This window comes from Lissotriton helveticus, chromosome 5_1, assembly GCF_964261635.1.
Source record: "Lissotriton helveticus chromosome 5_1, aLisHel1.1, whole genome shotgun sequence".
Lineage (NCBI taxonomy): Eukaryota > Metazoa > Chordata > Amphibia > Caudata > Salamandridae > Lissotriton > Lissotriton helveticus.
The window spans coordinates 214693907-214720359 of NC_136065.1; the positions used below are offsets into that span (position 1 = coordinate 214693907).

A 26453-nucleotide genomic window follows, 5' to 3' on the forward strand; every position below is an offset into this window, starting at 1 on the left:
ACGTGAGGAACTTGGCCATCAACCCTCTCAGTATATTAGTATCCGTTAAAACCAAGCTAATAACAGGGGGAGCAGTGACAAAGGGAAACGAAGCATGAGGTTCTTGTGCCTTGCGTAGGAGTGGTGCAAGTTGGGCCATAGGGTGCCGGTAACGAACAGAGCTCAGTCACAACAACTTCCCAGGCAGTTAATCACTCGGAGTCAGTTCTATTACAGGAGAGGAGTAGCCGTAGAATAGTCCCAAGGAAGCCTAATTAATGTACCTTGTCTCCTCTTTAACTATATAGTTGGCTGTGGGCTTTGTGAACAACGCTGCTGGGGGTAGAAGTCTGACAAGCTTGACCTGGGCCCTGAGTGCAGATGGGTAATGTACATGCCAAGATTGTGTAAAGCGAGTTTTCCCTTCTGTAACAACTAAGTGAAGAAGCATTCTGTGAAACTGATAGTAATTTACCTCAAATGTGATGTACCTTTGATTGATCTGCACTGAATTGAGAAAAGTATTGAAGTTGATGTGATATATATGAAATCTGTACTGAACTAAAAGTGTACTGCTTTTGCCTAAGAAAAGAACAAAAGAGAATTTTTTATAAAAGGTACTGGTATTTTTCTAAACTGGTGTAGCGTCTTTTATTTTTGGTGGTCAGTCATTGAGTTACTGTGAGTGGGTCCTGTAAGCACTTAACCAACGCCTTGGAGTTTAGCTGTTTCCCCTACTGTGCCAGGCTACCCTATGTAGTCTAGGATACCCTAGGTCTACCACACGGAATCTGGGTTGGGGAAGAATACTGGCAGTTCTATAGCTTGATTGATGAGAAACTGGGATACCACCTTTGGCATAAATTTAGGGTTTGTTCGCAGCACTACCCTATTTGCGTGAATTTGTATGAATGGCTCCTGAATAGTTAGGGCTTGCAGCTCACTAACTCTTCTGAGTGATGTAATCGCCACTAGGAAAGCCACTTTCCACGTTAGGAATTGTATCTCACACGAGTGTAGAGGATTAAAAGGTGGTCCCATTAGTCTGGTTAGAAGCACGTTTAGGTTCCAGACAGGTGAAGGTGGGTGTCTTGGAGGAATGATTCGTTTGAGTCCCTCTAGGAAAGCTTTAATAGCAGGTACTCTGAAGAGTGAAAGGTGCTGCCTGTTCTGAAGATAAGCTGCCACCGCAGCTAAATGTATACGTATGGAACTGTAAGCCAGATTGCATCTGTGTAAATGTAACAGGTAACATATGATGTTTTGAGTAGACGCATCTAGCGGATTTAAGTCATTATTGTTACAATAGATGACAAATCGTTTCCACTTCACCGCATAGCATGCTCTGGTTGTAGGTCTCCTTGCCTCTTTGATAATATTCATACAGTCAGGAGGCAAGTTCAGGTAACCAAACTCTATGACTTCAGGAGCCAGATCGCAAGGTTCAACTGTTGCAGATCTGGGTGCTGAATGTCGCCATGGCTCTGCGTTAAAAGCCTGGGTGTTAATCGCAGCCTTTGATGAGGAACCACGGCAAGTTCTAGGAACGTGGTGTACCATGGTTGCCGCGCCCACGTTGGAGCAACTAGGATGAGTGTCATTGAGTGTTGTCGCAGTTTGCGTGCCACTAGTGGTATGAGCGGGGCTGGGGGAAAAGCGTACGCAAACTTGCCTGACCAGTTCATCCATATCGCATTGCCCTGAGACTGCGGATGTGGAAACCTGGCGGCGAAGCTTTGGCATTTTGCGTTTTCCCTTGTGGCGAACAGGTCTATCTCTGGGTGACCCGACTGTTGGAAGTACGGTTGCAGCACTGAGGGATGTATCTCCCACTCGTGCATTTGGTGGCTGTGTCTGCTGAGCAGATCCGCCATCTGGTTGTCCCTGCCTGGGAGGTGTTCCGCCATGAGGAAGATCTTTCTCTGAATGGCCCACTTCCACATGCTTTGCGCTAGATGGGACAACTGTGGAGAGTGTGTCCCTCCCTGCTTCTGTATGTAGTACATGGCAGTCATGTTGTCCGTCCGGATTAACACGACTTTGTTGCACAAATGTACCTTGAACGCCTTCATTGCCATAAAGATTGCCATCAGTTACAGCAGGTTGATCGGCATCTTTTTTTGCTGTGTCGTCCATAGTCCCTGCACTGTGTAATGGAGGACATGCGCTCCCCATCCTAGGATCCTAGAATTGCATGCATTTTTAGGAGCAACCTCTCCGTTACTCAAGTCACCTCCCCCTCCCTTTCCTCTTGTGAACTCCTCTGCCTCGACATCACCAGTGAGGGCAAACAAGTCTGTGCTTTACATCTCATCTATCACCCGCCTGGTGACAATCTCATATTCACCCAACAATTCATGGACCTGATCACTTCCAATGCCGGTCGGCAGACCACTCAAGCCTACCTGGGTGACTTCAATCTCCATTGGAACGATCAGAAAGACACCGTGGTGAATAGTCTCAAAACTTTCCTCAATGCGCTTGACCTCACCCAATTATGCGATAAACCAACACACGACAAAGGCGCGATACTCGATCTCATCATTGCCAAAGAGAACGCTATTCAACTGGAGGCGATTCTACCCTGCGATTGGTCAGATCACCACATTATCACCTTCTTTATCAACGAAAAAGTTAAACCTAACCCTACTCGCCCAATCAAAACCAAAGCATGGAAAAGGGATTTGAAGAATCTCAACCCCTCTACCCTACCTCCCCACATCGGCAACCTCCTCCTTCCCCCTTCAGGGGCCTCAGATGTTCAATCACTGACTGACCACTACCTTGACTCTATGAATACAATAGTCAATGAAGTCGCCCCTCTGCAACTGAAGAGAGTCTCCACCAAAATCTCTAACCTCTGGTATGATGACAGACTCAATGACGAAAGGCGTAATATGCGAATGGCAGAGCGCACCTGGAGATCGGACCCATCAGCACTGCATCTCAAAAATCTTAAGAACAAGAGAAATGCCTACTTTAGGAAAATAAAGCGCACAAAGTCGGACTTCTTCAGCCGCCAGTTGGACCAAGCGAAGAACAGGCCAAGAAAGCTGTTCGAGCTAATCAAGACCCAAACAAAGGCACAACCCACACAATCAAACAGCACAACAAACGACACCCCACACTGTGAAGCCTTCTCTGCTTTCTTTAAACTAAAGACTGACAACATAAGAAATGACCTCATCATGGATGTAAGCCGATACCCCAACCACACCAGAATGGCAGACACTCAACCTAAAAACAAGGCATCCTGGCAGTACTTCGATACCTATTCAGAAGAAGCAATATACAAACTGCTCTGCACCTTGAAGCCCTCTAATCACCTCACAGACCCTCTACCTGCTAATGCTGTAAAAGACTTTATCCCCTTGCTCCTCCCTCTCTGGACCAAGATCATCAACAGCTCTTTGCAACAAGGCCACATTCCAGACTCCCTTACGGTGGGGCAAGTCACGCCTATACTCAAGAAACCTACAGCTGATCCGTCTGACCTAAACAACTATCGGCCCATCACCAATATCCCCACCCTGGCCAAACTGCTGGAGAAATGTGTCCAACTCCAACTGACAAAACACATTGATTAATTTGACCTCCTCAACCCTCATCAATCAGGCTTCAGAGCGAAACATAGCACGGAAACAGCTATGACACACATAATTGATGACGCCCTCCAAATTCTGGATCGCAATGAGTCCTGCCTCCTCATCCTTCTTGACCTCTCGTCAGCATTTGACACGGTCAAACATGAGAACTTGCTGGAGCTGCTAAGCACTAGAATGGGGCTATCAGGAACTGTTCTCAAGTGGTTTTCGTCTTTCCTTCACAATCGGTCTCAGAGGTTCAAGATCGACAATGTGCTATCTACACCTGTGCCTGCAGATCTAGGTGTCCCACAAGGATCCACCCTCTCCCCTACACTGTTCAACCTCGTTATGGAACCGCTCGCCACCTTGCTTCAAGCATCCAATGTTCAATTCCATATGTACGCCGATGACACACAATTCTATCTAAAGTTACAATCCCCGGAAGATATCAAACATTTGAATTCCACGCTTATTAACACCCAATCTTGGCTGGCCGATAATCACCTCAAACTAAATGCTCTGAAAACTGAGTTCCTACTCATCACACCCCCGGCGAAAATCTCCACCACCCAAACCTGGCTCAACAACCTAACAGCACTCAATGTCCAACCTACCATCGTGGACTCGGCGAAATCCCTAGGCATCACACTCGACGCCAAGCTCAACATGCAGCAGCACGTCACCAAAGCCACAAAAGCAGCTAATTTTCAAATTAACACGCTGAGGAAAATTAAACCCTTCCTCCCGGCCAAAGACTTCCAAACTGCTGTACAAGCTTTAGTCATCCCTCGAATAGACTACGGAATTGCGGCCCTCAGCGGTCTCCCACTATCCACAACAGCACCCTTAAGAGCCTCCCTGAACGCTGCCGCGAGACTCATTACTGGCTCTAGAAAGCATTCGCACATATCCCCAGACTTAAAGACTCTAAAATGGCTGCCTTTTGAAGCCAGAATACATCTAAAAATTGCAGTTATGACACACGCGGCCGTGCACCACAAGGCACCCAACTACCTCGCTCAAAAGCTGTCTATATCAGGAGGTTCGAGATCCAATAGGAGTACAAAAAATCTACTCCTGAAACCTCGTAGATTCCGGAAAGTGAAAACCTACAAGCGCTCCTTCTCAGGAATGGCACCCAGGATCTGGAATGCGCTCCCTCCTGAAACCAGGCTAATCTCCTCCACTGCACTCTTCAAGAAAGAGGTGAAAACAATCCTTCTGGCCAAGATCTCCTGATCGTTATAGATGTTGGTTCAGAGACTCTGCATTGTTTTATATCACTGCTCACCCTATCCCTTGGCACTATACTCTACTTGTCGGGGGCACTACTACGCTACTCTCTTACTACCGACCAAGATGTGATACACGTTGGTTTACCGATCCACCTGAACACCTCTGTAGTGGGATCAATGACTTGTGCTGTCCTATATTACTTCCTTACCTGATTGTATATGGATTGGTTCTATGTATGTTTTTATTAACCATGTTATTACCATGTTATTGACTATTATACTGTTCCCATTATCTCTGTTGACTCCTACTGCCCCTACCCTGTCTTTGTGAAGCGCTCTGATATCTGTAAGGATCCTGTTCGCGCTATATAAAACTTTGAATAAATAAATAAATAAATAGGAGAGATGCGTCCGTCGTCAGCACTATTTGTGGTACAGGCTCCTAGAACGGTCGTCCCATGCAAAGGTTTTGTGGGTTCCACCAATGCAGAGAGTTGTATGCGCGACCGGTCACCAACACTAGGTCTTTCAATTGTCCCTGAGCCTGGTTCCACTGCCGTGCTAAGCACTCCTGAAGCAGACGCATGTGTAGTCTTGCGTGAGGGACTATGAAGATGCAGGAGGCCATCATGCCTATCAACTGCATAAACACCCTTGCTGTGAGCGAGTGCTGGGGTCTGAATTTCTGAATCAGTAATAGAATGCTGTTGATTCTTGCTGAGTTTGGCTGCGCCTTTGCCGCCAGAGTGTCTATTGTTGCTCCCAGGTACTGTTGTACGTGGGTGGGCTGAAAATGAGACATTGGGTAGTTTAATGAGAATCCGAGGCTGTGTAGGAGGTGAATAGTGCGGGACATGTGGCTGGCACACTGCTGGGCTGACTTTGCTTGGATGAGCCAGTCGTCCAGATAGGGGTAGACGTGAATATGGTTTCTCAGTAGGTGCGCCGCCACTGTCGCTAGGCACTTGGTAAACACCCTGGGGGCTGTTGTCACCCCGAAAGGCAGTACCTTGAACTGGTAGAGCTGATTTTGGATGGTAAACCTGAGATACTTCCTGTGTGCTGGATGTATTGGTATGTGGAAATACACATCCTTTAGGTCTAGTGTTGCGAGGAAGTCTCCCTGAGTGAGTAATGGTAGAACTTGCTGTAAAGTGAGCATGTGAAAGTGTTCTGACAAGATGTATTGGTTTAGGGGCCTGAGGTCCAGAATTGGCCTGAGAGAGCCGTCCTTTTTGGGGATTAAGAAGTACAGCGAGTACACCCCTGTACCCTGTTGCTGTATAGGGACGAGTTCTATGGCCCCTTTTTGCAGCATGCTGATAACTTCTTGCTGCAATAAGGCTATGTGCTCTGCGGACATAGGACGGTGTCTTGGGGGTATGTTGGGTAGAGTGGATGTTAGCTCTAGACAATAGCCGTACTGAATAAGTTGTCTCACCCACCTGTCTGTAGTAATGCTTTCCCAGACTGGCAGGAACTGTTGTAATCTGCCCCCGACCCGCGTTACATGGTCCGGGGGCAGTGACCAGGCGTCACGGTTTAGTATTGGCAGAGGATCTGGTGTCGTTATTCCCTCGTCCTCTGCCTTTACTGCTGTTGCCACTGTATCCACCTCTGCTTGTTTTATTATAGGTGGTTTGCGTGCTCCCTTTATTGTATTGAGTCTGCTGGGATGCCTGGCCTCTTGTAGCTCCTCTGTTATTGGAGCGACGAAAGGAGCCTCCTCTGAATTGTTGCGACTGCAAGGCACCCATGGATTTGGCTGTCTCTGTGTCTTTTTTAATTTTCTCTGAGATTGTGTCCACATAAGGACCAAATAAAAAATCAGGGTTCACAGGCTGATTTAATAATGTGGTTTGAATCTCTGGTTTGTACCCTGAGATGCGCAACCAAGCATGCCTTCTGAGAATGACACTTGTGTTGATGGCCCTGGCTGCGGTGTCTGCTGCGTCCAGCGCACATTTAATGGATGCGTTGGATATCAGTTTCCCTTCTTGTATCAGTGTTTCTGCTCCCTCCTTGTAGGCATCAGGCAAATGTTGTAGCAGTTGCTCTAATGTGTCATAATGCACCCTATCGTATCTGGCTAATAGGGCCTGTGTGTTGGAAATTCTCCAGATATTAGCTGCTTGAGCAGCTACCCTTTTCCCAGAAGCTTCTAATATTTTAGACTCCTTGTCTGGAGGAGGAGCATCACCAGTAGTTTGTGAGTTGGCCCGTTTACGAGCATTGGATACCACCAAAGAGTCCAACGGCAGCGGTCCCTTAATGTATGTAGGGTCCACAGGCGCCGGTCTGTATTTTCTTTCAATTCTGGGGTTAACAACCCTTGCTCTTGTGGTTTCCTTGAAAATGTCTCCTGCGTATTTAAGGACACCTTTTAACATTGGCAATGTTTTAACTGATTTTTTTGAAGTGGAGAAAGTGTCAAACAAGAAGTCCTCTTCAATTGGGTCAGCATGCATGTCCACATCATGATTTTGTGCTGCCCTTTCTATTAATGCGTTAAACGCTGCTGTATCTTCTGTTGGCGAAGTTTTGACAGGTTAAGTAGGAGTATCAGGAATAGTTTGTGACTCCCCCTGGTCAATAGGGTCTGTCCAGGCTTGAGTCTGGTCATCCTGATCATTGTCCGCAGGGTAAGTATATTGTTCATCATAGTCATACCCCATATCCTCAGTAGAGCGTGTGGGTGAGTATGCAGAAGTGTCCTGGTACCTTACAGTCTCAAAAAGGACAGGCGATGTAGAAGAATCCCTTTTCTTTTTGAGTGGAATTTTATATGATTCCAGAGGATTTCGGAGTCGATATGTAGCTTCGACTGATCATCATAGGAGGGCTCCTGGTACATAACTTCCTCGTCCTGAGGATGACTCCTTTTCCCAAGTGACACCGTCTTGGGTGTTTCGACCCCTGTTTTCGGATCGATTGCCTTAGGGCGTGCTGTCGGAGGCAGCCCGAATTTTATCGGTGGGATAGCGTCTTTAGACAGACTGACCTTCTTCGGGGCCGGCGTCGATATAGGACCGACCGACTTCGCCCTGTCGCCGTGCTTCTGGCCTTGCGTCGACTTAGGTGCTTGTTGCGTCTGAGGCGCGCTCTTTTGCCTCGATTCGACTTGCTCCTTCGAGGCGCCTTTGGGTTTTGGCTCAAGGGCTTTGACGAGCTGTGGTCTGTCGACTCGGTGCCTCGGTTCGAGAACCTTCCGATACTCGAGTCCCTTGTTTGTGTCGCTGTCAGTCGACACCGACCTCGTCGGTTCGACGTGCTTGGCTTTAGCGATGGACTTTAGCGCACCAATCTTTGGCTCGATGCCCTTTATGTTTGACCCCGCAGGGTCGTCGACACTTTTTTTTCTTCGTCGAATCCTATGTGTTCGAACTCTTCGATCCGAGAACTGTTTTCAGCAGTTTCAGTTTCGTTTTTGACTCGATGGCTTTCGGTTTCACTTTCAGTAGTGTGACCGATGGTTCGTGTGATATATTCTTAGCCGGGCCGAGACGGGGGGCTATAGAATGTTTGTCATGATCTTGGCTAAGGCCTTTTGGCGATGCCTCGACCTGAGCCTTTGGAAGTGTTTCAGTGTCTTTTTGGGGCCCAGTACCCACTGCTGGGCCTGGTTCATCGCTCGAGTCGTCATCAACGGCTCCGATGGGGGACACGTCGTCCCTTACCTCGTGGACGTTTTCATCGTCAGACGTTTTCTTCGTCGTCTTCATAATAATTGGAGTCATGCTCCGAACCTGGATCCGACGGCTGTTCTGGATCCTCAGTCTCGACGACCTCATCGTCGTCTTCATCGGAAGATATTCACCGGATCGGGCGCTGGCTTCGTCATTGTTTGTCTCGCTGCACGTCGGAGCCTAAGCGTCTTCTTTGACCGGAATCGAGCACAAGCTAGACAGTTGTCCTCATTGTGGTCTGGTGATAAGCACTTGTTGCACACAGGGTGCACATCGATGTGCGGGTATTTAGAGTTACAAAGGGGGCATCGTTTGAACGGGCTCCGTTCCATCGACGATCGGGCCTCTGGTGTCGAAAAGGCCACGCGGCTCTCTTCGACGTCCTGCTCGAAAAGAACTGGAACAAGAACTCGGCACCGATCGAATAACAATACCGACGACCCCGAAGGCCTTTTGGCCTTGTAGAAAAGTTTACGAACTTGAGTAAAGAAAAGTACATCCGAACCCAATGGCGGAAAAAAACAATCTAAGGATGGAGAGGATGCCCATGCGCGCTGTAGTCCGGGGGAGGAGCCACTTATCTTGTGATACTTCGAAGACTCTTCCAGGACAACAATGTGCAATCATCCGGACTCAACACTAGGCGGCGATCTATGCACAAGATATGAATTCAGCAGCCCACATGCCTCGAACATATAAAAATGCTGTAGTTAACACACCACGTTTAAACCTCCTGAAGTATTTTTACTCACCCGAGGTAAGGCATCCTGGCCGATGAGTTCCTGCAGATTTCTGATGGTGCTCAGTGCAAGGGTGTTGACAGCAAAGGGATCACACAGGATCATTGACAAATCCCTGGATATAGGCAAAAACAAGCAGTTACACTTACTTCACAAACACTATACATGACATGAAGAGTGATAGGGAAGACAGTAGAAAATGCATACTATGCATAACACTACTTTAAACAATATGGTTGTCAAGTAATGTCTTTGAGGAACCAGGCATTTGGGAAACTGACACACAGTTTTATTTGAATCCAACTTGGCTTTCGCCTCACTGACCAGGGGGCTCAATTAGCCTTTTAAGTCTGTCTTAACAAATAAACTCAGTAAAAGAGAGAAAGGAGATGAAACAACACCACTTAGAGCAGCGCTACATAAACAAACACCTTCAAGGTCAATAGGCAAATTCTGGTGTTAGGTCCCATGCAGGTGATGTGTCTTTGTGATGCACATGTGTCATTTGTTAGCAGTAATGCAAAGTCTTACTTCCGGTCATGCCTCCTTTGTAAGTTATAACTTGGCTACAGTGTCAACTGAGATTTCATGAGCCTTTCTGTTGTCTGCTTAGCCACCCTGTCCTTCCCCTAAAACTTTCCAGGAGCTTTGTCTGGCCCCTGTCTAACCGTCATACTAACTGAAAGCCACCTGGGCTGTGGGAGGAATGGAGAGTTAGTCTGGGATCTAGTCTGTCTCAGGATCTCTGGCCTCCAGTGAGGATAAGAGTGACACTGGTGGTGGTTTCACAATACTGTATTGTAAGCCTTGAATGTACAATGAATTGCTATCATATTTCATGCCAATTGAACACTGCTATGTATTCCTTGAGTCATCGCACAAAGTTAATGAAAAGATTTAAAAAAAATAAAATAAAAAAAAAAAAAAGGGAGTACTGGATTACATGGCTTTTAGACAACATTTAAGGTAAGTATTCACTCACTTGTTCAGAGCTACCTATCTCAAGAGGGCAGGGATTAAAGCAGATTTCAGTCTTCCCAAAAATGTTGCCTCTCTTGCTCATCTACAACCATCATCAGGAGTTGGAGTTTAAAGTTAAACCGTGGATCCCCATGCAGCTCGTGTATGCCTTTCTAGCTTTCCTGCTCATTACTATGCTCCTCACTTAGATCAAAAGGGACAGACACAACCAGAAACATGGTAGTTACGGGGAGTAATGAATATGCTACTTACCAGTATGCATCTGTTCTTGGCATGTAGGGCTGCTGACATTCATATCTATAGCATAGATCGCCGCCTAGTGTTGGGTCCGGATGATTGCACATTGTTGTCCTGGAAGAGTCTTCGAAGTATCACGAGATAGGTGGCTCCTCCCCTGGACTACAGTGCGCATGGGCATCGACTCCATCCCCAGATTGTTTTTAGCCATTGTGGCGAAGATGGAGTGTAACAGTGTGAGCGATGGCCATGCTAAGAGTAAGTGTAAATTCTGCAGCCGCTACAGGCGCCGGGGAGGAGGGCGGGCGATATGAATGTCAGCAGCCCTACATGCCAAGAACAGATGCATACTGGTAAGTAGCATATTCAGTTCGAGGCATGTGGGCTGCTGCATTCATATCTCTAGCATAGAATATATAGCAGTCCCTCCATTATCGGCGGCCGCCTGTGCCAGCTGCAGACGTTTGAAAAAGTGTTTTTAGAACAGCCTGCCCTACAGCTGCTTGGAGTGCACATCTACACAGTAGTGTTTAGTAAATGTGTGTGGGGTAGACCATGTGGCTGCTCTACAAATGTCTTCCAAAGGGATATTACCAAGGAAAGCCATGGAGGCCCCCAACTTGCGGGTGGAGTGGGCTCTCGGGGGGGATCGTTAAGGTGCGCTTAGCCTTTTGATAGCAAATTTGAATGCACTTAACGATCCACCTGGCTATACCTGCTTTGGAAATGGGGTTGCCTTTGTGTTGGGCAGAAAAGGCAACAAAGTTGTGTCGTCTTCCTAAAATCTTTGGTCCTATCAATGTAGTACATCAAAGCTCGCTTAACGTCAAGAGTGTGGAGCATCCTTTCAGCCACAGTCTCTGGATTTTGAAAGAACACAGGCAGTTCAATAGTCTGATTGACATGGAACTGTGAAACCACCTTAGGAAGAAATTTAGGGTTAGTGCGAGGCACCACCCTGTTGGAGTGAACCTGTATGAACGGCTCTTGTACGGTGAGCGCCTGGAGCTCACTCGCCTGGAGCTCACTAACACGTCGCAGTGACGTAATGGCTATCAGGAAAGCCACTTTCCATGTCAAGAACTGAATCTCGTATGAATGTTGAGGCTCAAAAGGTGGACCCATCAGTCTGGTGAGGACCACATTAAGGTTCCATACAGGAGCAGGCGGGTTCCTGGGAGGAATGACTCGTTTCAGTCCCTCTAGAAAAGCTTTAAAGGCAGGCACTCTGAAAACTGAGAGATGCTGCCTGTTCTGGAGATAAGCCGCTATGGCGGATAAGTGTATCCGAATGGAAGCATATGCCAGATTACATTTGTAAAGATGTAACAAATAACAAATGATGTTGTGAGTAGATGCATCTAGCGGGTTGATGTCGTGTTCTGCACAGTAAATGACAAACCGCTTCCATTTTGCTGCATAGCATGCTCTGGTGGTGGGCTCCCTCGCCTCCCGTATGATATCCATGCAGTCGGAGGCAAGTTAAGGTAGTCAAACTCTAAGACCTCAGGAGCTAGATCGCCAGGTTGAGCTGTTGCGGGTCTGGGTGCTGAATGTCGCCATGGCTCTGCGTCAAAAGTCTGGGTGTGAGGTGCAGCCTTTGATGCGGTACCACGGAGAGTTCTAGAAACGTGGTGTACCATGGTTGGCGTGCCCACGTTGGAGCAACCAGGATGAGTGTCATCGAGTGTTGCTTTAGCTTTCGTGCCACCAGCGGTATATGAGAGGTGCTGGGGTGAAAGCGTACGCAAATTTGCCGGACCAGTTCATCCATATCGCATTGCCCTGCGACTGTGGGTGCGGGAACCTGCCGGCAAAGCTTTGGCATTTTGCGTTTTCCCTTGTGGCAAACAGGTCTATCTCTGGATGACCCCACTGCTGGAAGGACGGGTGGAGTACTGATGGATGTATCTCTCACTCGTGCATTTGGTGGCTGTACCTGCTGAGCAGATCCGCCATCTGATTGTCCTTGCCCGGGAGGTGTTCCGCCATGAGGAAGATGTTCCTCTGAATGGCCCACTTCCACATGCTCTGAGCCAGATGAGACATCTGTGGAGAGTGTGTACCTCCCTGCTTTTGAATATAGTACATGGCTGTCATGTTGTCCGTCCGGATCAACACGACTTTGTTGCACAGATGTACCTTGAATGCCTTCATCTCCATGAAGATCGCCATCAGCTCTAGGTAGCTGATGTGCATCTTCTGTTGCTGCGTTGTCCATAGTCTCTGCACTGTGTAGTGGAGTACATGAGCTCCCCATCCCTGGAGAGATGCGTCCGTTGTCAGGATAATCTGTGGCACAGGCTCCTGGAACGGTCGGCCCTTGCAAAGGTTGTGTGGATTCCACCAATGCAGAGAGTTGTATGCCCGACCGGTCACCAACACTAGGTCGTTCAACTGTCCTTGAGCCTGATTCCACTGATGTGCCAAGCACTCTTGAAGCGGACGCATATGTAGTCTCGTGTGTGGGACTATGAAAATGCAGGAGGCCATCATGCCTATCAACTGCATGAACACTCGTGCCAGAAGCGAGTGTTGCGGTCTGAACTTCTGGATCAGCGACTGAATGCTGTCGATCCTCACAGAATTTGGCTGAGCTGTGGCTGCCAGAGTATCTATTGTCGTGCCCAGATACTGCCGCACATGGGCTGGCTGAAGGTGCGACTTTGGATAATTCAGTGAGAATCCCAGATCGTGAAGAAGGTGAATGGTGTGGGACATGTTGGCAGAGCACTGCTGGGCCGACTGCTTGGACAAGCCAGTCGTCCAGATAAGGGTAGACGTGAACGTTCTGCCTCCTGAGGTGCGCATCCACCGTCGCCAGGCACTTTGTGAACACCATGGGCGCTGTGGTCACTCCGAATTGGTAATGCTGATTCTGAATGGTGAATCTGAGGTATTTTCTGTGTGACGGATGTAGTGGAATGTGAAAATATGCATCCTTGAGATCCTTGAGATCTAATGTTGCGAGGAAGTCCCCCCGAGTGAGCAACGGAAGAACCTGCTGCAGCGTGAGCATGTGAAAGTGTTCTGAGAGAATGTACTGGTTTAGGGGCCCGAGATCCAGTATGGGTCTGAGGGATCCGTCCTTTTTTGGGATTAGGAAATACAGGGAGTACACTCCTGAGACTCTGTCCTCCACCGGCACGAGCTCTATTGCCCCTTTTTGCAGCATGACGAGCACCTCTTGCTGCAATAAGTGCAAATGCTCTGTTGACATAGGACGGTGCCTTGGTGGGATGTTGGGTGGAGTGGACGTTAACTCCAGACAATAACCGTACTGGATACGTTTTCTGACCCACCTGTCTGTGGTGATGGATTTCCAGACTGGCAGGAACTGCTGGAGTCTCCCCCCCGACAGGTGTTGTATGGTCGGGGGGCAGTGACAAGGCGTCACTGTTTGTTGGGGGCGGAGGATCGGGAGTTGTTGTTTCCACCACCTCTGCCCTTGGTGCTGTTGCCACGATAGCCGCCTCTACTCTGCTTGTTGTAAGAGGTCTGCGCCCCACCTTTAGTGTACTGTGTTTGCTGGGACATCTGGCCTCTGGAAACAACTCTATTGCTTGAGCGACGAAAAGTACTACCCCTGAACTGCTGGGACTGGAGAGCCCCCATGGACTTTGCAGTCTCAGTATCTTTCTTTATTTTTTCCAGGGTGGTATCCACCTCAGGTCCAAATAAGTGATCAGGGTTTACAGGCTGATTGAGGATGGTGGTTTGTATCTCTGGTTTGAACCCGGAGATTCTGAGCCAGGCCTGACGCCGCAACATCGCACTTGTGTTAATGGCTCTGGCCGCGGTGTCCGCTGCGTCCAGTGCACATTTAATAGAAGCATTTGAGATGAGCTTCCGTTCCTGAATGAGCATCTCCGCTGCCTCTTTATACTGATCTGGCAAGTGTTGTAACAGGGTCTCAAGTGTATCATAGTGTGCCCTGTCATATCTGGCCAAGAGTGCCTGAGTGTTTGAAATACGCCAGATATTGGCCGCTTGAGCCGCCACCCTCTTCCCTGATGCTTCTAGCACTTTAGATTCCTTGTCAGGGGGAGGAGCATCACCAGTGGTTTGTGAATTTGCCCTCTTCCGGGCATTAGAAACAACCAGAGAGTCCAATGGCAACTGGCCCTTGATGTAGGTAGGGTCGCCAGGTGCCGGCTTATACTTTTTTTCAATTCTGGGGTTTATAACCCTGGCACGTGTGGGTTCCTTAAAAATGTCTGCAGCATGTTTCAGAACCCCCTTTAGCATTGGCAGAGTCTTGACAGTCTTTTCAGAGGTGGAAAAGGTATCAAACAGGAAGTCCACTTCAATAGGGTCAGCATGCAGCTGGACGTCGTGATTTTTAGCCGCCCTCTCAATTGGAGCATTAAATGCCGCAGAATCCTTAGTAGGAGAGGTTTTGACATTATACACTTGAGTGTCCGGGGCAGTTCGCGGATCCCCTGGGTCCCCTGCATCTGCCCATGAGTCCTGGTGATCCTCAGGATCAGTGTCGGCAGGGAAGTTGTACTCCTCCTCGTCCCCTTCCCCAGCCTCCACATCTGAATAAGTGGGTGAGGGTGGAGCAATGGTCTGAGGCCGTGGATTAATTGGCTCAACCAGAACTGGGGAATCCGTAGAAGCCTTTTTGCGTTTCAAAGGAATTGTGTAGGACTCCATAGGCTGTGCCGGCGTGTTCTATCTCTTGTAGAGGGAAAGTTTACCGGTGTCGGCGTCGATAAATTGTTCCCACTGCTCCTCCAGTAGGGGTTGTCGATGTTTCGAGCTCACAACTGCCTGAGGAGGCTTCGGCCCCGTAGACCCCTTCATGGGCGCGTCGTCGACCGACCTGGGTGCGAACGCCTTCGGCGCCACTTTCGGCGGCAGCGTGAACTGGATTGGCGCCGTGGACTTTGGCGTTTTGGCAGCGGGCTTCGGGCTGGAAGTATCCTTCGGATCGACCGCGGAAGCCTTGTTCCTGATGCGTTGCAACGAGTCCGACACCTGCTTCGTGAAGGATGCGGACGGTTTCGTCGACCCGACAGGCGTTCTCGGTCCACCAGCATGTGCAGACTCGAGCGCAGAACTTTTGGCCTTCTCCGGCCGATGTGCAGGATCGGCCGCTTTTGGAGCGCCGTGTCCTCCTTCCGTGACGACGGCCTTTGGCGCCGACGGTTTCGGGTCGGCGGCCTTGACAATCGGTTTTGGTGCCCCAGTCTTTGGCTCGACGCCCTTGATCGATTTCGACGCCCTTGAGCGACTTCGGCTCGACGCCCTTGAGCGACTTCACCGGATCGGCAACCTTCTTCGGCTTCGGCTGCCCCGACATGTCGGAAGACGAGGAGGCGACCAGAGCGACAGACGTCTTGTGTTTCGACGGCGTCTATCACTTTCGGTTTCGTCGAGACCGAAGCTTTCACTTTCGGTTTCGGTTTGACCAATGGCGGCTCCGTAGAAGTGTCCGTAGGCGAGACCGTGGATCCAGGTGCAAGATCTTGGGTAAGGCCATGTGGCGATCCCTCGACCTGAGCCTTAGTGATAGTTCGAACAGGGCATAGCTCTTCACCTGAGCTATCTTCCGCGGCCCCATAGGCCTCATTGTCGTCTCCTACCTCGTCGACGACGTCTTCTGTATCGAGCACTTCGATGTCTGCGTCGTCGTTGTAGTCGATCTCCTCCGCTGGAGTTGAAATCAGCTCTCGATCTTCTTGCTCGTCTGCTTCTTCCCCTTCGAAAATGTCCACTGGTGCAGGGGCCGTCTGCTGGGCCTCCTGGCGCGCCACGCGCCGAAGTCGAATCGTCTTCTTGGAGCGAAAACGGGAACAAGCCATACAGTTGGCTTCATCGTGATCCAGCGACAGGCACTTGTTGCACACCGGGTGGACATCGATGTGGGGATACTTCGAGTTGCACACGGGATATCTCTTGAACGGGCTCCGTTCCATGATGTGTCGTCGAAAGTCTGGTTGCGTTGACTGGGCCTCGAGCACCGAAGAGCCACGCAACTCCTCTGGACGTCCGACTCGGGAACTGAGCCGGAACAGAACTGGGCACCGAACGCAAGACAATACCGACGCTATAGGAAAAGGCCTTCGGGCCTTAAGGAAAGTTTATATCGATTCCGAACTTGAGTGATCAAATATGCATCCGAACCCAATGGCGGAAAAAAACAATCTGGGGATGGAGTCGATGCCCATGCGCACTGTAGTCCAGGGGAGGAGTCACCTATCTCGTGATACTTCGAAGACTCTTCCAGAACAACAATGTGCAATCATCCGGACCCAACACTAGGCGGCGATCTATGCTATAGATATGAATTCAGCAGCCCACATGCCTCGAACATGTGGTAACACCTCTAAGGTTACCTCTTGGCACATACTCTTTCCGACTCCAGTCTGGTTTTTGCAGGTGACATGGGGTGAGCGTGAGAACAGAGCAGAGGCTGCAGAAGCGGTGAAGCGGAGCCCAGGAATACCGCCACCCGCAACCCGCACACCGTCCGCAGTCCATACCGCATACCGCCGACCAGGGGGTGCACCTGTGAGCAAAGGCAGCAGAGGCGGTGAGAGCAGAGCAGGAGAATCGTGTTCCGCGATCCACCACTCACAGTCCGCATCCATATCGCAGAACCCGGAGAACGCAAGCCGCAGGCAACAGCAGGCCAGCAGCAAGACGCCAGCGGAAAGGCCTTTAGGGACGCTTTGGGACTGCGGCTGCACCGGCCTTGCCTGTGGCTCATCGGCGTGCTGAAGTCGAAGCAAACCACAGCGTTTCACACAGGGGTGACATTTAGACCGCACACAGAGGCAGGCCGCAGAGGACTTGTGAGGCTGCGAGGGCCTCAGGGACTCTGGGACTCTGACCCTGGGGGCAAGGCAAGGCGAAGTTTGCCCATTACCACACAGAAACGATCAATAAAGCATCTTGCTGAGAGTCCTGCGAGAGTCGGAGAGCTGGGGCAGCTGCAGACTCTGGGGGCTCTTGAGGCCAGAAAAGAGAGCACCAAACCTTGCCGCAGGGAATCAGCAAGGAGCAACCAGAGCAATCAGTGCAACTGGAGTCCTTTTGTGGTGCATCTTTGTGCCCCTGCATCTTCGCACCTCCACAGTTGAAAGGCCAGTTGAAAGGCCAGGATCAGAGTCTCAGGCTGTTTGGGCTATCACAGTGGTCTGAAGTGCAGTGGGGGAACGCTGCTGTCAACTCAATCAGACCTAGGCGGACCCGGGCGGCCAACCCAGGTGGTCCAGTGTGTGAGAAGTTGGCCTGATATATAGTGCTCACTATTCTAGTGATCACTTTGTATCATACCAAACAACCCTTATTGATGATTGGTTGTAAGTCAACCTTATTAGACCAGCTATCCTAGTAGCGTGGACAAGAGCAGTCTTTAGGCTAAACTCTAGAGGGCGTGTTAAGCCAGCTGTTTTACCATCACATATACCCCTTGAGCACCAAGTGAAAGGACACCACACAAGTTGTTATAAAAATATAGGATATTTATTAATAACAAGTCTACCCTGAACTCTTTATGAGTCAGGGAGCTAAGCACAATACAAAACTCTTACGAAAATACTATAAGTTACACAATTTACACAAATGCCCGAGGGGCACGAAAAACCATATACTCTAAAAGTGGAATGCGAAATACTAGCAGGTAAGTAACACGATCCAGAGGCTTCAGGACCGCTGGGACTACCTTACTGAACCCTCAGGTTAGGAGCAGGAGGCCTAGGGAACCCGGGTGCAGAGTGGGAACTCTTACGCGGGATGCGGGACAAAGTCTATGGATGCTAGCAGTTCTTAAAGTTACTGTTTCCGGACGAATCCGACTAGGTAGACTAAAAACGAAAAAGGATCTGGACACTAGGAGAGTGAACCTGTGCTGGAGCACCGAAATGCTCGAGTTACCTAGCCCAGAGGCTGCGGCTGCATAGGGTTTAAATGACGTCGGGAATCCTCGTTGTAGTCTATGGAGCCTGAAAGAAGAAGTTGCTGGCAGGCGACCAGTGAAGAAGTTCGGTGTGATCCAAGGCTGGATCAGTGAAGGAAACTACCTGAAAGCAGAGGGGACTTAGTTCTTAATCACTAGCCAGTGATTATGTGGGCACCAGGATGGCACCGGATGAAGTCACCTCGACCAGGTGAGTGGGCGACGCTGGACTCTGCAGTCACACGGGCCAGGAGGCGTTGTCGGCGTCCAGGCTGGAGGTGCGAGCTGTCCCACGAGGCTGTCTGCTGTCGGCGATGCTGGACTCACGATTGGAGCAACAAACCTTGGCAAAGGCAAGCCCACGCGGTGGAGTCAAAATGGCGTCTGGAGGGGACCAGGAGGGTCCAGGACACTTCTTGTTGGACAAGAAGCAAGGGCCAGTCTAGGGGACCTAGACCAGCGGTGAAAACGTCGTGGTACATCGTCAAGAGGGTCACTAGCCAACGGGCAAGTGACCAGACAACGTGGCAAGCAGCAAAGAAGCAGAAGGGCCCCACGCAGATCTCGTGGATGCTGGGGAGCTGGACTTCGGTGCTGGAGCTGCTTAGGGTTAGGGCTTCTCAAACCCCAATGCACTTACTCGAGGGTCTCTCGGGGGTCGTGCTGGTGAAGCGTCGTGCAGGTCTTGAAGATGGCCGGTCCCTCGGGTCTCGTCACACCCACGAATCTCAGCTGGGCTGATGATGCAGGTAGAGGTCAGAGATGGCAGGGAATCCGGGTCTCGTCGAGCTGGGCAGTCTTGATCCGGAGGATGGACGTGCAGCAAACCGCAAGCGCTTCGATGGTGCCTGCTGGTGCAGGGTGGCTACTCCTTAGCCACAAGGGAGAGTCTTCAAAGAGGGACAAGAGTTCCTTTCGTAGAAAGTAGTTCAAGTTTCAAGATGATCTAATTTGGGAAGGGGGCCTGCTCCTACCTTTATCCAAAGAAAAGGGGCTGGCACGCGACTAGGTCCTGCCCATGGGTGGGACCAGGAGGGGGGTGGTTACACCCCTCTCCTTTGTCCAGTCTCTCCCCAGCTCAGGGGCTGGGGTGCCCCTGGAACTGGTTTGAGCCGGCATATGCACAGTGAGCACCGGGGTGCCACTTGCAGTCACCTTCCTTTCAGCCCTGCCTACCTGGGATACACAAAATCCTGTCTGGGATGGTGCTAGCACCACCCCTGACAGGAAACCCTTTGTCCAGGCCTCCGTTGCTGGAAGGACTCCCAGCAGCAGGAGGGCAGACATGTGTCTCGGTGGCAGCATCCATTTTGTGGAGCTGAGGCGGTGTCTGACTTTAACCGGGGTTCACAGTTACACACATGTCGTGTCCCTCTAGAAGGGTGGAATGCTAACCCCGTCGCCAGAATTGGCGAGGGGTTAGTATTCCAATTGGTATGACACCTTACTCGACATGTTTTGATAATGCTATGCCAAAGTTAGCATTTAACAGCGAGGATTATAATGCACTTCAGAGTATATGGTATAGCGTTATCATGGAATAGCTAGTAGGACTTGGTTCCGCAAGCTGCAAACGGGCTCAGCTCATGCCAGAGCACCATCTCACATAATTCCAAGCACTCTGCCTTCAGAATTGATAAGGCCTGCCATAGGAGTGACTGATAGGAATATATGTGTCCATTTTAGGGTTAGGTATAGGTATACTATATCTAAAGCAAAGGGTGTTTACACCACCTTGCCCCAGCTGTCGTGCAGCCAGTTGTGTCTGTTTGGATGGCCAGCCAGGGGTGGCATAATACATGCTTCAGCCCCTGGTAGGCCTTGGGTACACCTATGCCCTGGATACCTAAGGTATGCTGTACATGGACTGATAAGGTGGCCCAGTACCAATTGGTAAGATGCACCTAAGGTACATGGTTGTAATTTAGAGAGAGAACAGCTAGGCTGTGGGTCTGATTAGCAGGCCCACAGCCAGGGAAAGTCGTAAATCAGTGAAGCAAAAAGAAAAAAATCTGGGGTGGCCATGGGATTGCAGACCCCACTCTCCTACACAGTGCAAGACAGGACAGTCCCTCTGCAGAAAAATAAAGACACAGGGATTTTCCGACTTACCGCAGCTGTTTGGCAGTTTTGGCTCATGCAGCGGATCCGCGGTGCGGCGGAGCAGGAGTGGGGACGGGCCTCTGTGAGCGGCTACAGCGGCTATAGCGTTGTGTGTTTGGCGCTCGGCGGACTGAGACTTCAGGTACCCAGACCCAGGCTCCCGGTGCAGCGGCCCTGGAGGAGGCTGGGGGAAGCCCGACGCTGTTCCGGCAGTGCAGTCAGACGGCGGACGCTTGATGGCGGACCGAAGGAAGGCTTGAAGGGTGAGCTTTACCGGCATCCATCACTGGATGGCGCAAGGTAGGAGAGGTAAGACCTGGATGCTGACGGTCCCCCCCCTCACATCTCCTTGCAGGCGGGCAGAGTGGAGAGAGCTTGAGCTTGAGCTAGAGCAAGGGATTCATGCAGGAGGCTCGCTCGCTCTCTCACAGGTGTCCTCTCGCCCACAGGTGTCCTCCTGCTCCTTTGCATAAGTGCCCTTCATGATCCTGAGTTTACAACAGTGCCATAGAATTTTGGGACACTTGAAGTTTTTGCAAAGAAAGTGAGTGGCTAGCTGAACGACCTCTGCTCCAAGGGCAAATTGCTTGAAGGGTACAGGCCCATATAACTAGTCCTGTAGGGAAGGAGGAAACCAGCTGTGGTAACTGACCACAACAAAAAGTGACTGTCAGAGACTGTTAGTCAGCGCACGGGCTCAGGGCGGGGCTTTACCCCTCTAGAACAAGACCATCTCAAACACAGTCGCACGCACAGGATGCGATCAGGGAAGCAGAGGAATACACTCCCTCAAAATAAAAAGAAACGGAGAGGAAAGACTGAGACACCCAGTGCTGCCACTGATCAAATTCTCGACCGGTCATCAAGCGCGTCAGGTGGCATGGCAGCTAGTTCATCCCATTTACTTTCACAGGCAGCCAGTTCTATCGGACACAAATCAACTGGTATTCAACCAAAAATAACGTGAAGATTCTCCTTTCTGAAAGACGCAGGGTCAGCTGTCTTCTCAAGCAACCATAGTTACCATATGCAAGGCCAGTTCAGGTGAGACTACAGCGTCAAGAATGTCACTAACACACCAAGCAACTGCTATCTGCAAGTTGGGTGATGTAGAACCACAAGAAGGGGGGGGGACCTAACATAACCACGTTAAGCAGACAAGGGGTCTCATCTTTAGTCTTGGTTGCAGAACACATGCTTCCAACGAATGCTCAAATTTATCTGGATCCAACGAGTGACTTGGCAGCCAGAAATATACCCTCTCCCGAGGTCAGTTTAGCCTTTAAGCCAGACGTCGTCACACTACCCACAAAGGGCAGTACAACCGATGCGACGGAACAAGGAGAGGACTTCCATGCAACCACATCGCAGGCACCACGTGAACATTTGTCAATTTGGAGGGAGGGCGATATAGATCCAGCCCAGCCCTCAAACCAAAGGCAGAGCTGGTCTCTGCCTCCACCAGATGAGGTAGAGGCTCATGCCGTGGAGAGAGACCTCTCCTTTCTGGAATCAAAAGAATGGGAGAACATGCTTAGATCATATGGCAAAAATGCCCCTGCTCATTCTAGGCCATCCCCAGCCACAAATTAGAGGAAAAATTAGGACTTCAAACAGGAGTCGGCATGAGCCACCGCCCTGGATATCTTACAAAGGGCATCTGATGCTATGACCCCACCAAGCCAACAAAATGGATATACAAATCAGCCTTCTAAACACGTTGGCGATGTACGTCGCCAACATGGACGATAAAATCACAAATCTAAATAACCTTATCAGACGGGTCCAAGCGGATGCCGACCCCCCGCAACAAGGCTGCGACTGCTCACCAATCATAGAGAAACTAAGCACGCTGCCAGTGATGATGACAAAATTATTGTGGGACATTAAGGAGAACACAAATGCAAAGTCTCTCCCCTTAAGCAAAAGAGATGATGATATACGCCCGTTAACGAGGCCAAGGCGGAAGGAAAACTAGGGGCAAGAGGGGCTGCAGCCAGGGCCACAACACCATCCTTAGAAATTCCATCCACCACTGGTACAACGGCTGACTATCAAAAACTCCAAGCCGTAGGCAAAGAAGACACCACCCTATCATCTCATGTAGATCAAGACTCAGATGATCTTAACAGAAAGAGGAAAAGACAAAAGAAGCGAAAAGGTCGCAATAAGAACTGTCGGCCCAGGTTAGAGCCGAACCTCTACCCACTGTTCAACATCTACAAACGAACAAATTCAATCGGGCAAAACTACCAAGCTAATACAGACGAGGAAGCCAAGGGGACAGAAACCCCCAAAATTCTATCAAGTCGTGCAGATTCAATCGGGCAAAACGACCAGACTAGTACAGACAAGGAAATCAAGGGGATAGATAAACTAAAAATGTCATCAAGTCATGTAAAGCAGAATCTGACGGGCTATTCAACCCCTGAGATGGAAAAACAAATAGCAGAAGCGGACCAGATCTACTCAAGCGAAAGGGGGGGTGACCGAGTCAAGTATTATCATCAAAGGGCCATTTTTGACCCTACACCTTCTACAAGTGATGTGAACACAGGCGAAATAGGCTTATAGAGCCACCACGCAACACTAAAGTACAAAATCATACTCAAGTCAGCAGCCAGCACAAACCTTATCAGGACAATTCTTCACCATCGGCGCTGGACAAAGGAGACAAGGCGCAAAAAGGTTGCGATACAATTAAAAAAAGCCCTAGAGCATTGGAAAAGTCGACTCCCACACCCGAACATAAAAAAGTGAAGGGGGGAATATTTGGACCCTGGATGGGACCAGCCCAAGCCCACGGGGTGACAAGATCTGAGTCTCCAACCGGGGTTGATAGGGCCTCTTCTCACGGAGCTACAACCATCACACTCCTATACCCAGAGTATAAGTCCAAAGGCAGCTGTGACATACTAAACAGCGGGAACATCATTAAGCTGATAGATGCCATCGGGTTGTCAAATGCTGTAACCTCACAAGATATCATCTCAATTGAATTTATAGCACCAGGACAGGGGCAAACAAATGAAACTACAAAGGTCGCCTGGCGCTCGAGTGAGGTAACGAATAGGACTTTAAGCCACACCGAAACCTTTAATCAGTGGGGCATCACTATACCTCCCGCAGGGAACTAGGATACCCGTATGTCCTACAGAAAATCCGACCCATTGACCACCCACGAGCGGAACAAAGAAAAGTCTACTCAGTTCTGAGGAGTGCCCGGGACAAGACTCCTGTCCCCAACTCGGAAGACCAAAAGGCACGAGACGCCCAGTATAAATCAAAAGGGGCAATGGAACAGACCTGCTCATGGTCATGGTTGGCGGACTCACTAAATTCAACTCGGCTACTACGCTGACAAATCAGCAGTCAAAAGGAAAAAGGAACCTTCCCACTAACGGACTGCTCTTGGAATATCAATGGTCTATCGAACAAACTGGGAGAAGAATCCATGATCACTTACTTTCGGTCATTCGAGATCATACTATTACAAGAGACATGGCTGACAGAGCCGCAGCACTTGGAAGGGTTTAAAACTCACCACACACCAGCTATCAAAGCGAAATCATCAGGAAGAGGCAGCGGTGGTCTAGCTATTTTCATATCAACAAATAATGCAATTACATCATGGGATCTCGCAAGTTCATCCTACTCTTTCCAGTCTGTGGGAATCTCCTTCAACTCCCCCCAAGACCAGCCCAGAACTATAATCTTGCTGAATGTGTACATTCATCCAAATTCCGCGTCCAGGCAAAAAGTCTCAGAAGAGTTGATAGCGACAGTGCTAAGAATGAGATCAAGGTTTCCGAAAGCGGATCTTGTACTTTCTGGAGATTTTAACATGTGGTTAATGTCGGTCCTCCAAAAAACCGAGGTAATTAAATCACAAGAAAGTGTTTGGGTTATACCACCACAGGATTACCCTGGATGGCGCAAAGAAGACCAGAAAGGACGCATCCTACAAGGAAACCTAGAACATCTTGGCCTCAGAGTGCTTAATGGGCGCTTCACTCCAGACAAGCCACCTGGCCTTTCATTCTTATCAAACACCGGTGCATCTCTAATCGACTATACTTTTGTTAATCTTTCTCTCCTGAATCAAGTAATTACCTTCGGGTTTGGCGACAGACCTGAAAGTGATCACAGTCCTCAAGAAATATTGTTTATCACCAGAATGGTGCAACACGATGAGGCGGAATCACTAGCTTTTGAAAGCTTTACTAACAACTTAAAACAAATAATGTGCCCAGTCAAAAACTTACAGCTAGTATCAAAGGAGGCAAAGCACATGATAGAGATCACTGGTGAGGTAATTGAAGATCAAATTGGTAATTGGACTAGCTTTACAAGTAATCTGTCAGCCAGACATGCAAAGCCAACAACGCATGGGAAAGCGACGGGGTCCCAACAGAATGCTCCTTTCGGAGCGGCAGTTAGGGCTCTATAAATACCCTATACAAATACAAATACTACAGTCGATCTCATGGGATCCAGTAATACGATCGGCAAAAAAAGGCATGAACCGGCTATGGCGGGAATTAAAAACAAAGCCAATGGACACATCAATCTTAACTAAACAGAGAGAAGCTCGTAGGCATCTGAAGGTAGTAAAAAGAGAACATCGTAGGGCACACTGGAACTCCTTCTGGACCAAACTATATCAAGATATAAGTTCAAACAACTCTGCGAGATTCTGGCGTACTGTTAATAGTCTTGGGGGTCGTGTCCCGAAAGTCGCCTCATCAAACATACTGGAGTCCGAGTGGTACTTTTTTCTGCACACCCATTTCAACAACTGACTAGATAACACTTTGAATCAGGCCACTGGCACAAAGAGCATCAACACGTCAACTGAGTCAAACACACTTTCAAACCACCTTCGAATAGGGTCAATAATGGACGAGCTTTCCCACAAAAGTATAAAAAACAAAAAGGAATCAGAGAGACAAAAGCATGACAACCGCACTGAGCGCAGTACAGTCTCGGAGGACCAAATCGAAAGGCAGATAAAAAAGGATCGTAAAGATGGGGCCCCAGGACCAGGCGGAATTCCTCCGGCTCTGTTTAAGGAGGACCCAGCTTTCTGGGCATCCAAACAATCTCCACTTTTTACTTCCATTTTAGCAAAGGACAACATTCCACCTTCTTGGTAAGGATCGATCCTTGTTCCAATCTTCAAGGAGGGGACAAAAAATCTCCCAGCAACTATCGGTTAGTTGCTCTCATTGATAATGAAGACAAGTACTTTGCAGGGATTTTGCTAAATTAATTATGGGACTGAGCCGCGGAACACTCAATAATCCCACTAAACCAAACTGGTTTCACAAGCGGAACAGGCGCTATGTTTAACCTCATGGCTCTCTCGTGTCTGATAGATCAGGTGGAGCTTAGTACCAGATCGCTTTACATAGGATTCATAGATTTTTGTTCAGCATTCAACAAAGTCAATAGGGGTAAGCTGTGGCAGAAGCTTCTCGCTCTGAACATCCCAGATGGTTTACTAAGAGCCTTAAACTACTGCATCAGGACACTTGGGTCAAGATTAAGATTGGTGACGGCTCTAGACTGTGAAGACCAATTTTCACAACAAAAGGAATGAAACAAGGATGCGTCCTGGCCCCCACATTTTTCAAATTATTTTTAGCAGATCTTCCGGAAGCCCTTAACAAAGGCCTTGGCATATGTGTATACGCTCATGGTGCGTTGTTCATTGCACCATGTGCTCACATGAGTCCCTTTAATTCCTTTTCACCACCCTGGGGTCACATCACTCTCAAGCTGTGCCACATAACTACAGATGTTCCTACACTAACAGTCCTGAAGAGATCCCACACACAGTGGGTTGTAACGTCGTCGGCAACTTAACAGATCAGACCTAATCACAGCCGGTGCAATCATACACTGAGGCTGCTTACACAAGAAATAATTGAATGGTCGATTTCTGTTTTCATGAAAACCATACATTGCACATTGTAAATAGTCACAAATGCTCT

General features: G+C 49.2%; 1 protein-coding gene across 1 annotated transcript in view; it reads right to left on the bottom strand.

Annotated features, from left to right (window-relative positions):
* The window catches only part of NELFB (negative elongation factor complex member B), a 210594-nt gene that overhangs the window by 92357 nt on the left and 91784 nt on the right, over window positions 1-26453 (bottom strand). Inside the window, exon 7 of the mRNA XM_078642025.1 lies at window positions 9240-9342. Within this exon, the coding sequence (XP_078498151.1) occupies window positions 9240-9342 (103 nt within the window). The remainder of the gene's footprint in view (window positions 1-9239; window positions 9343-26453) is intronic.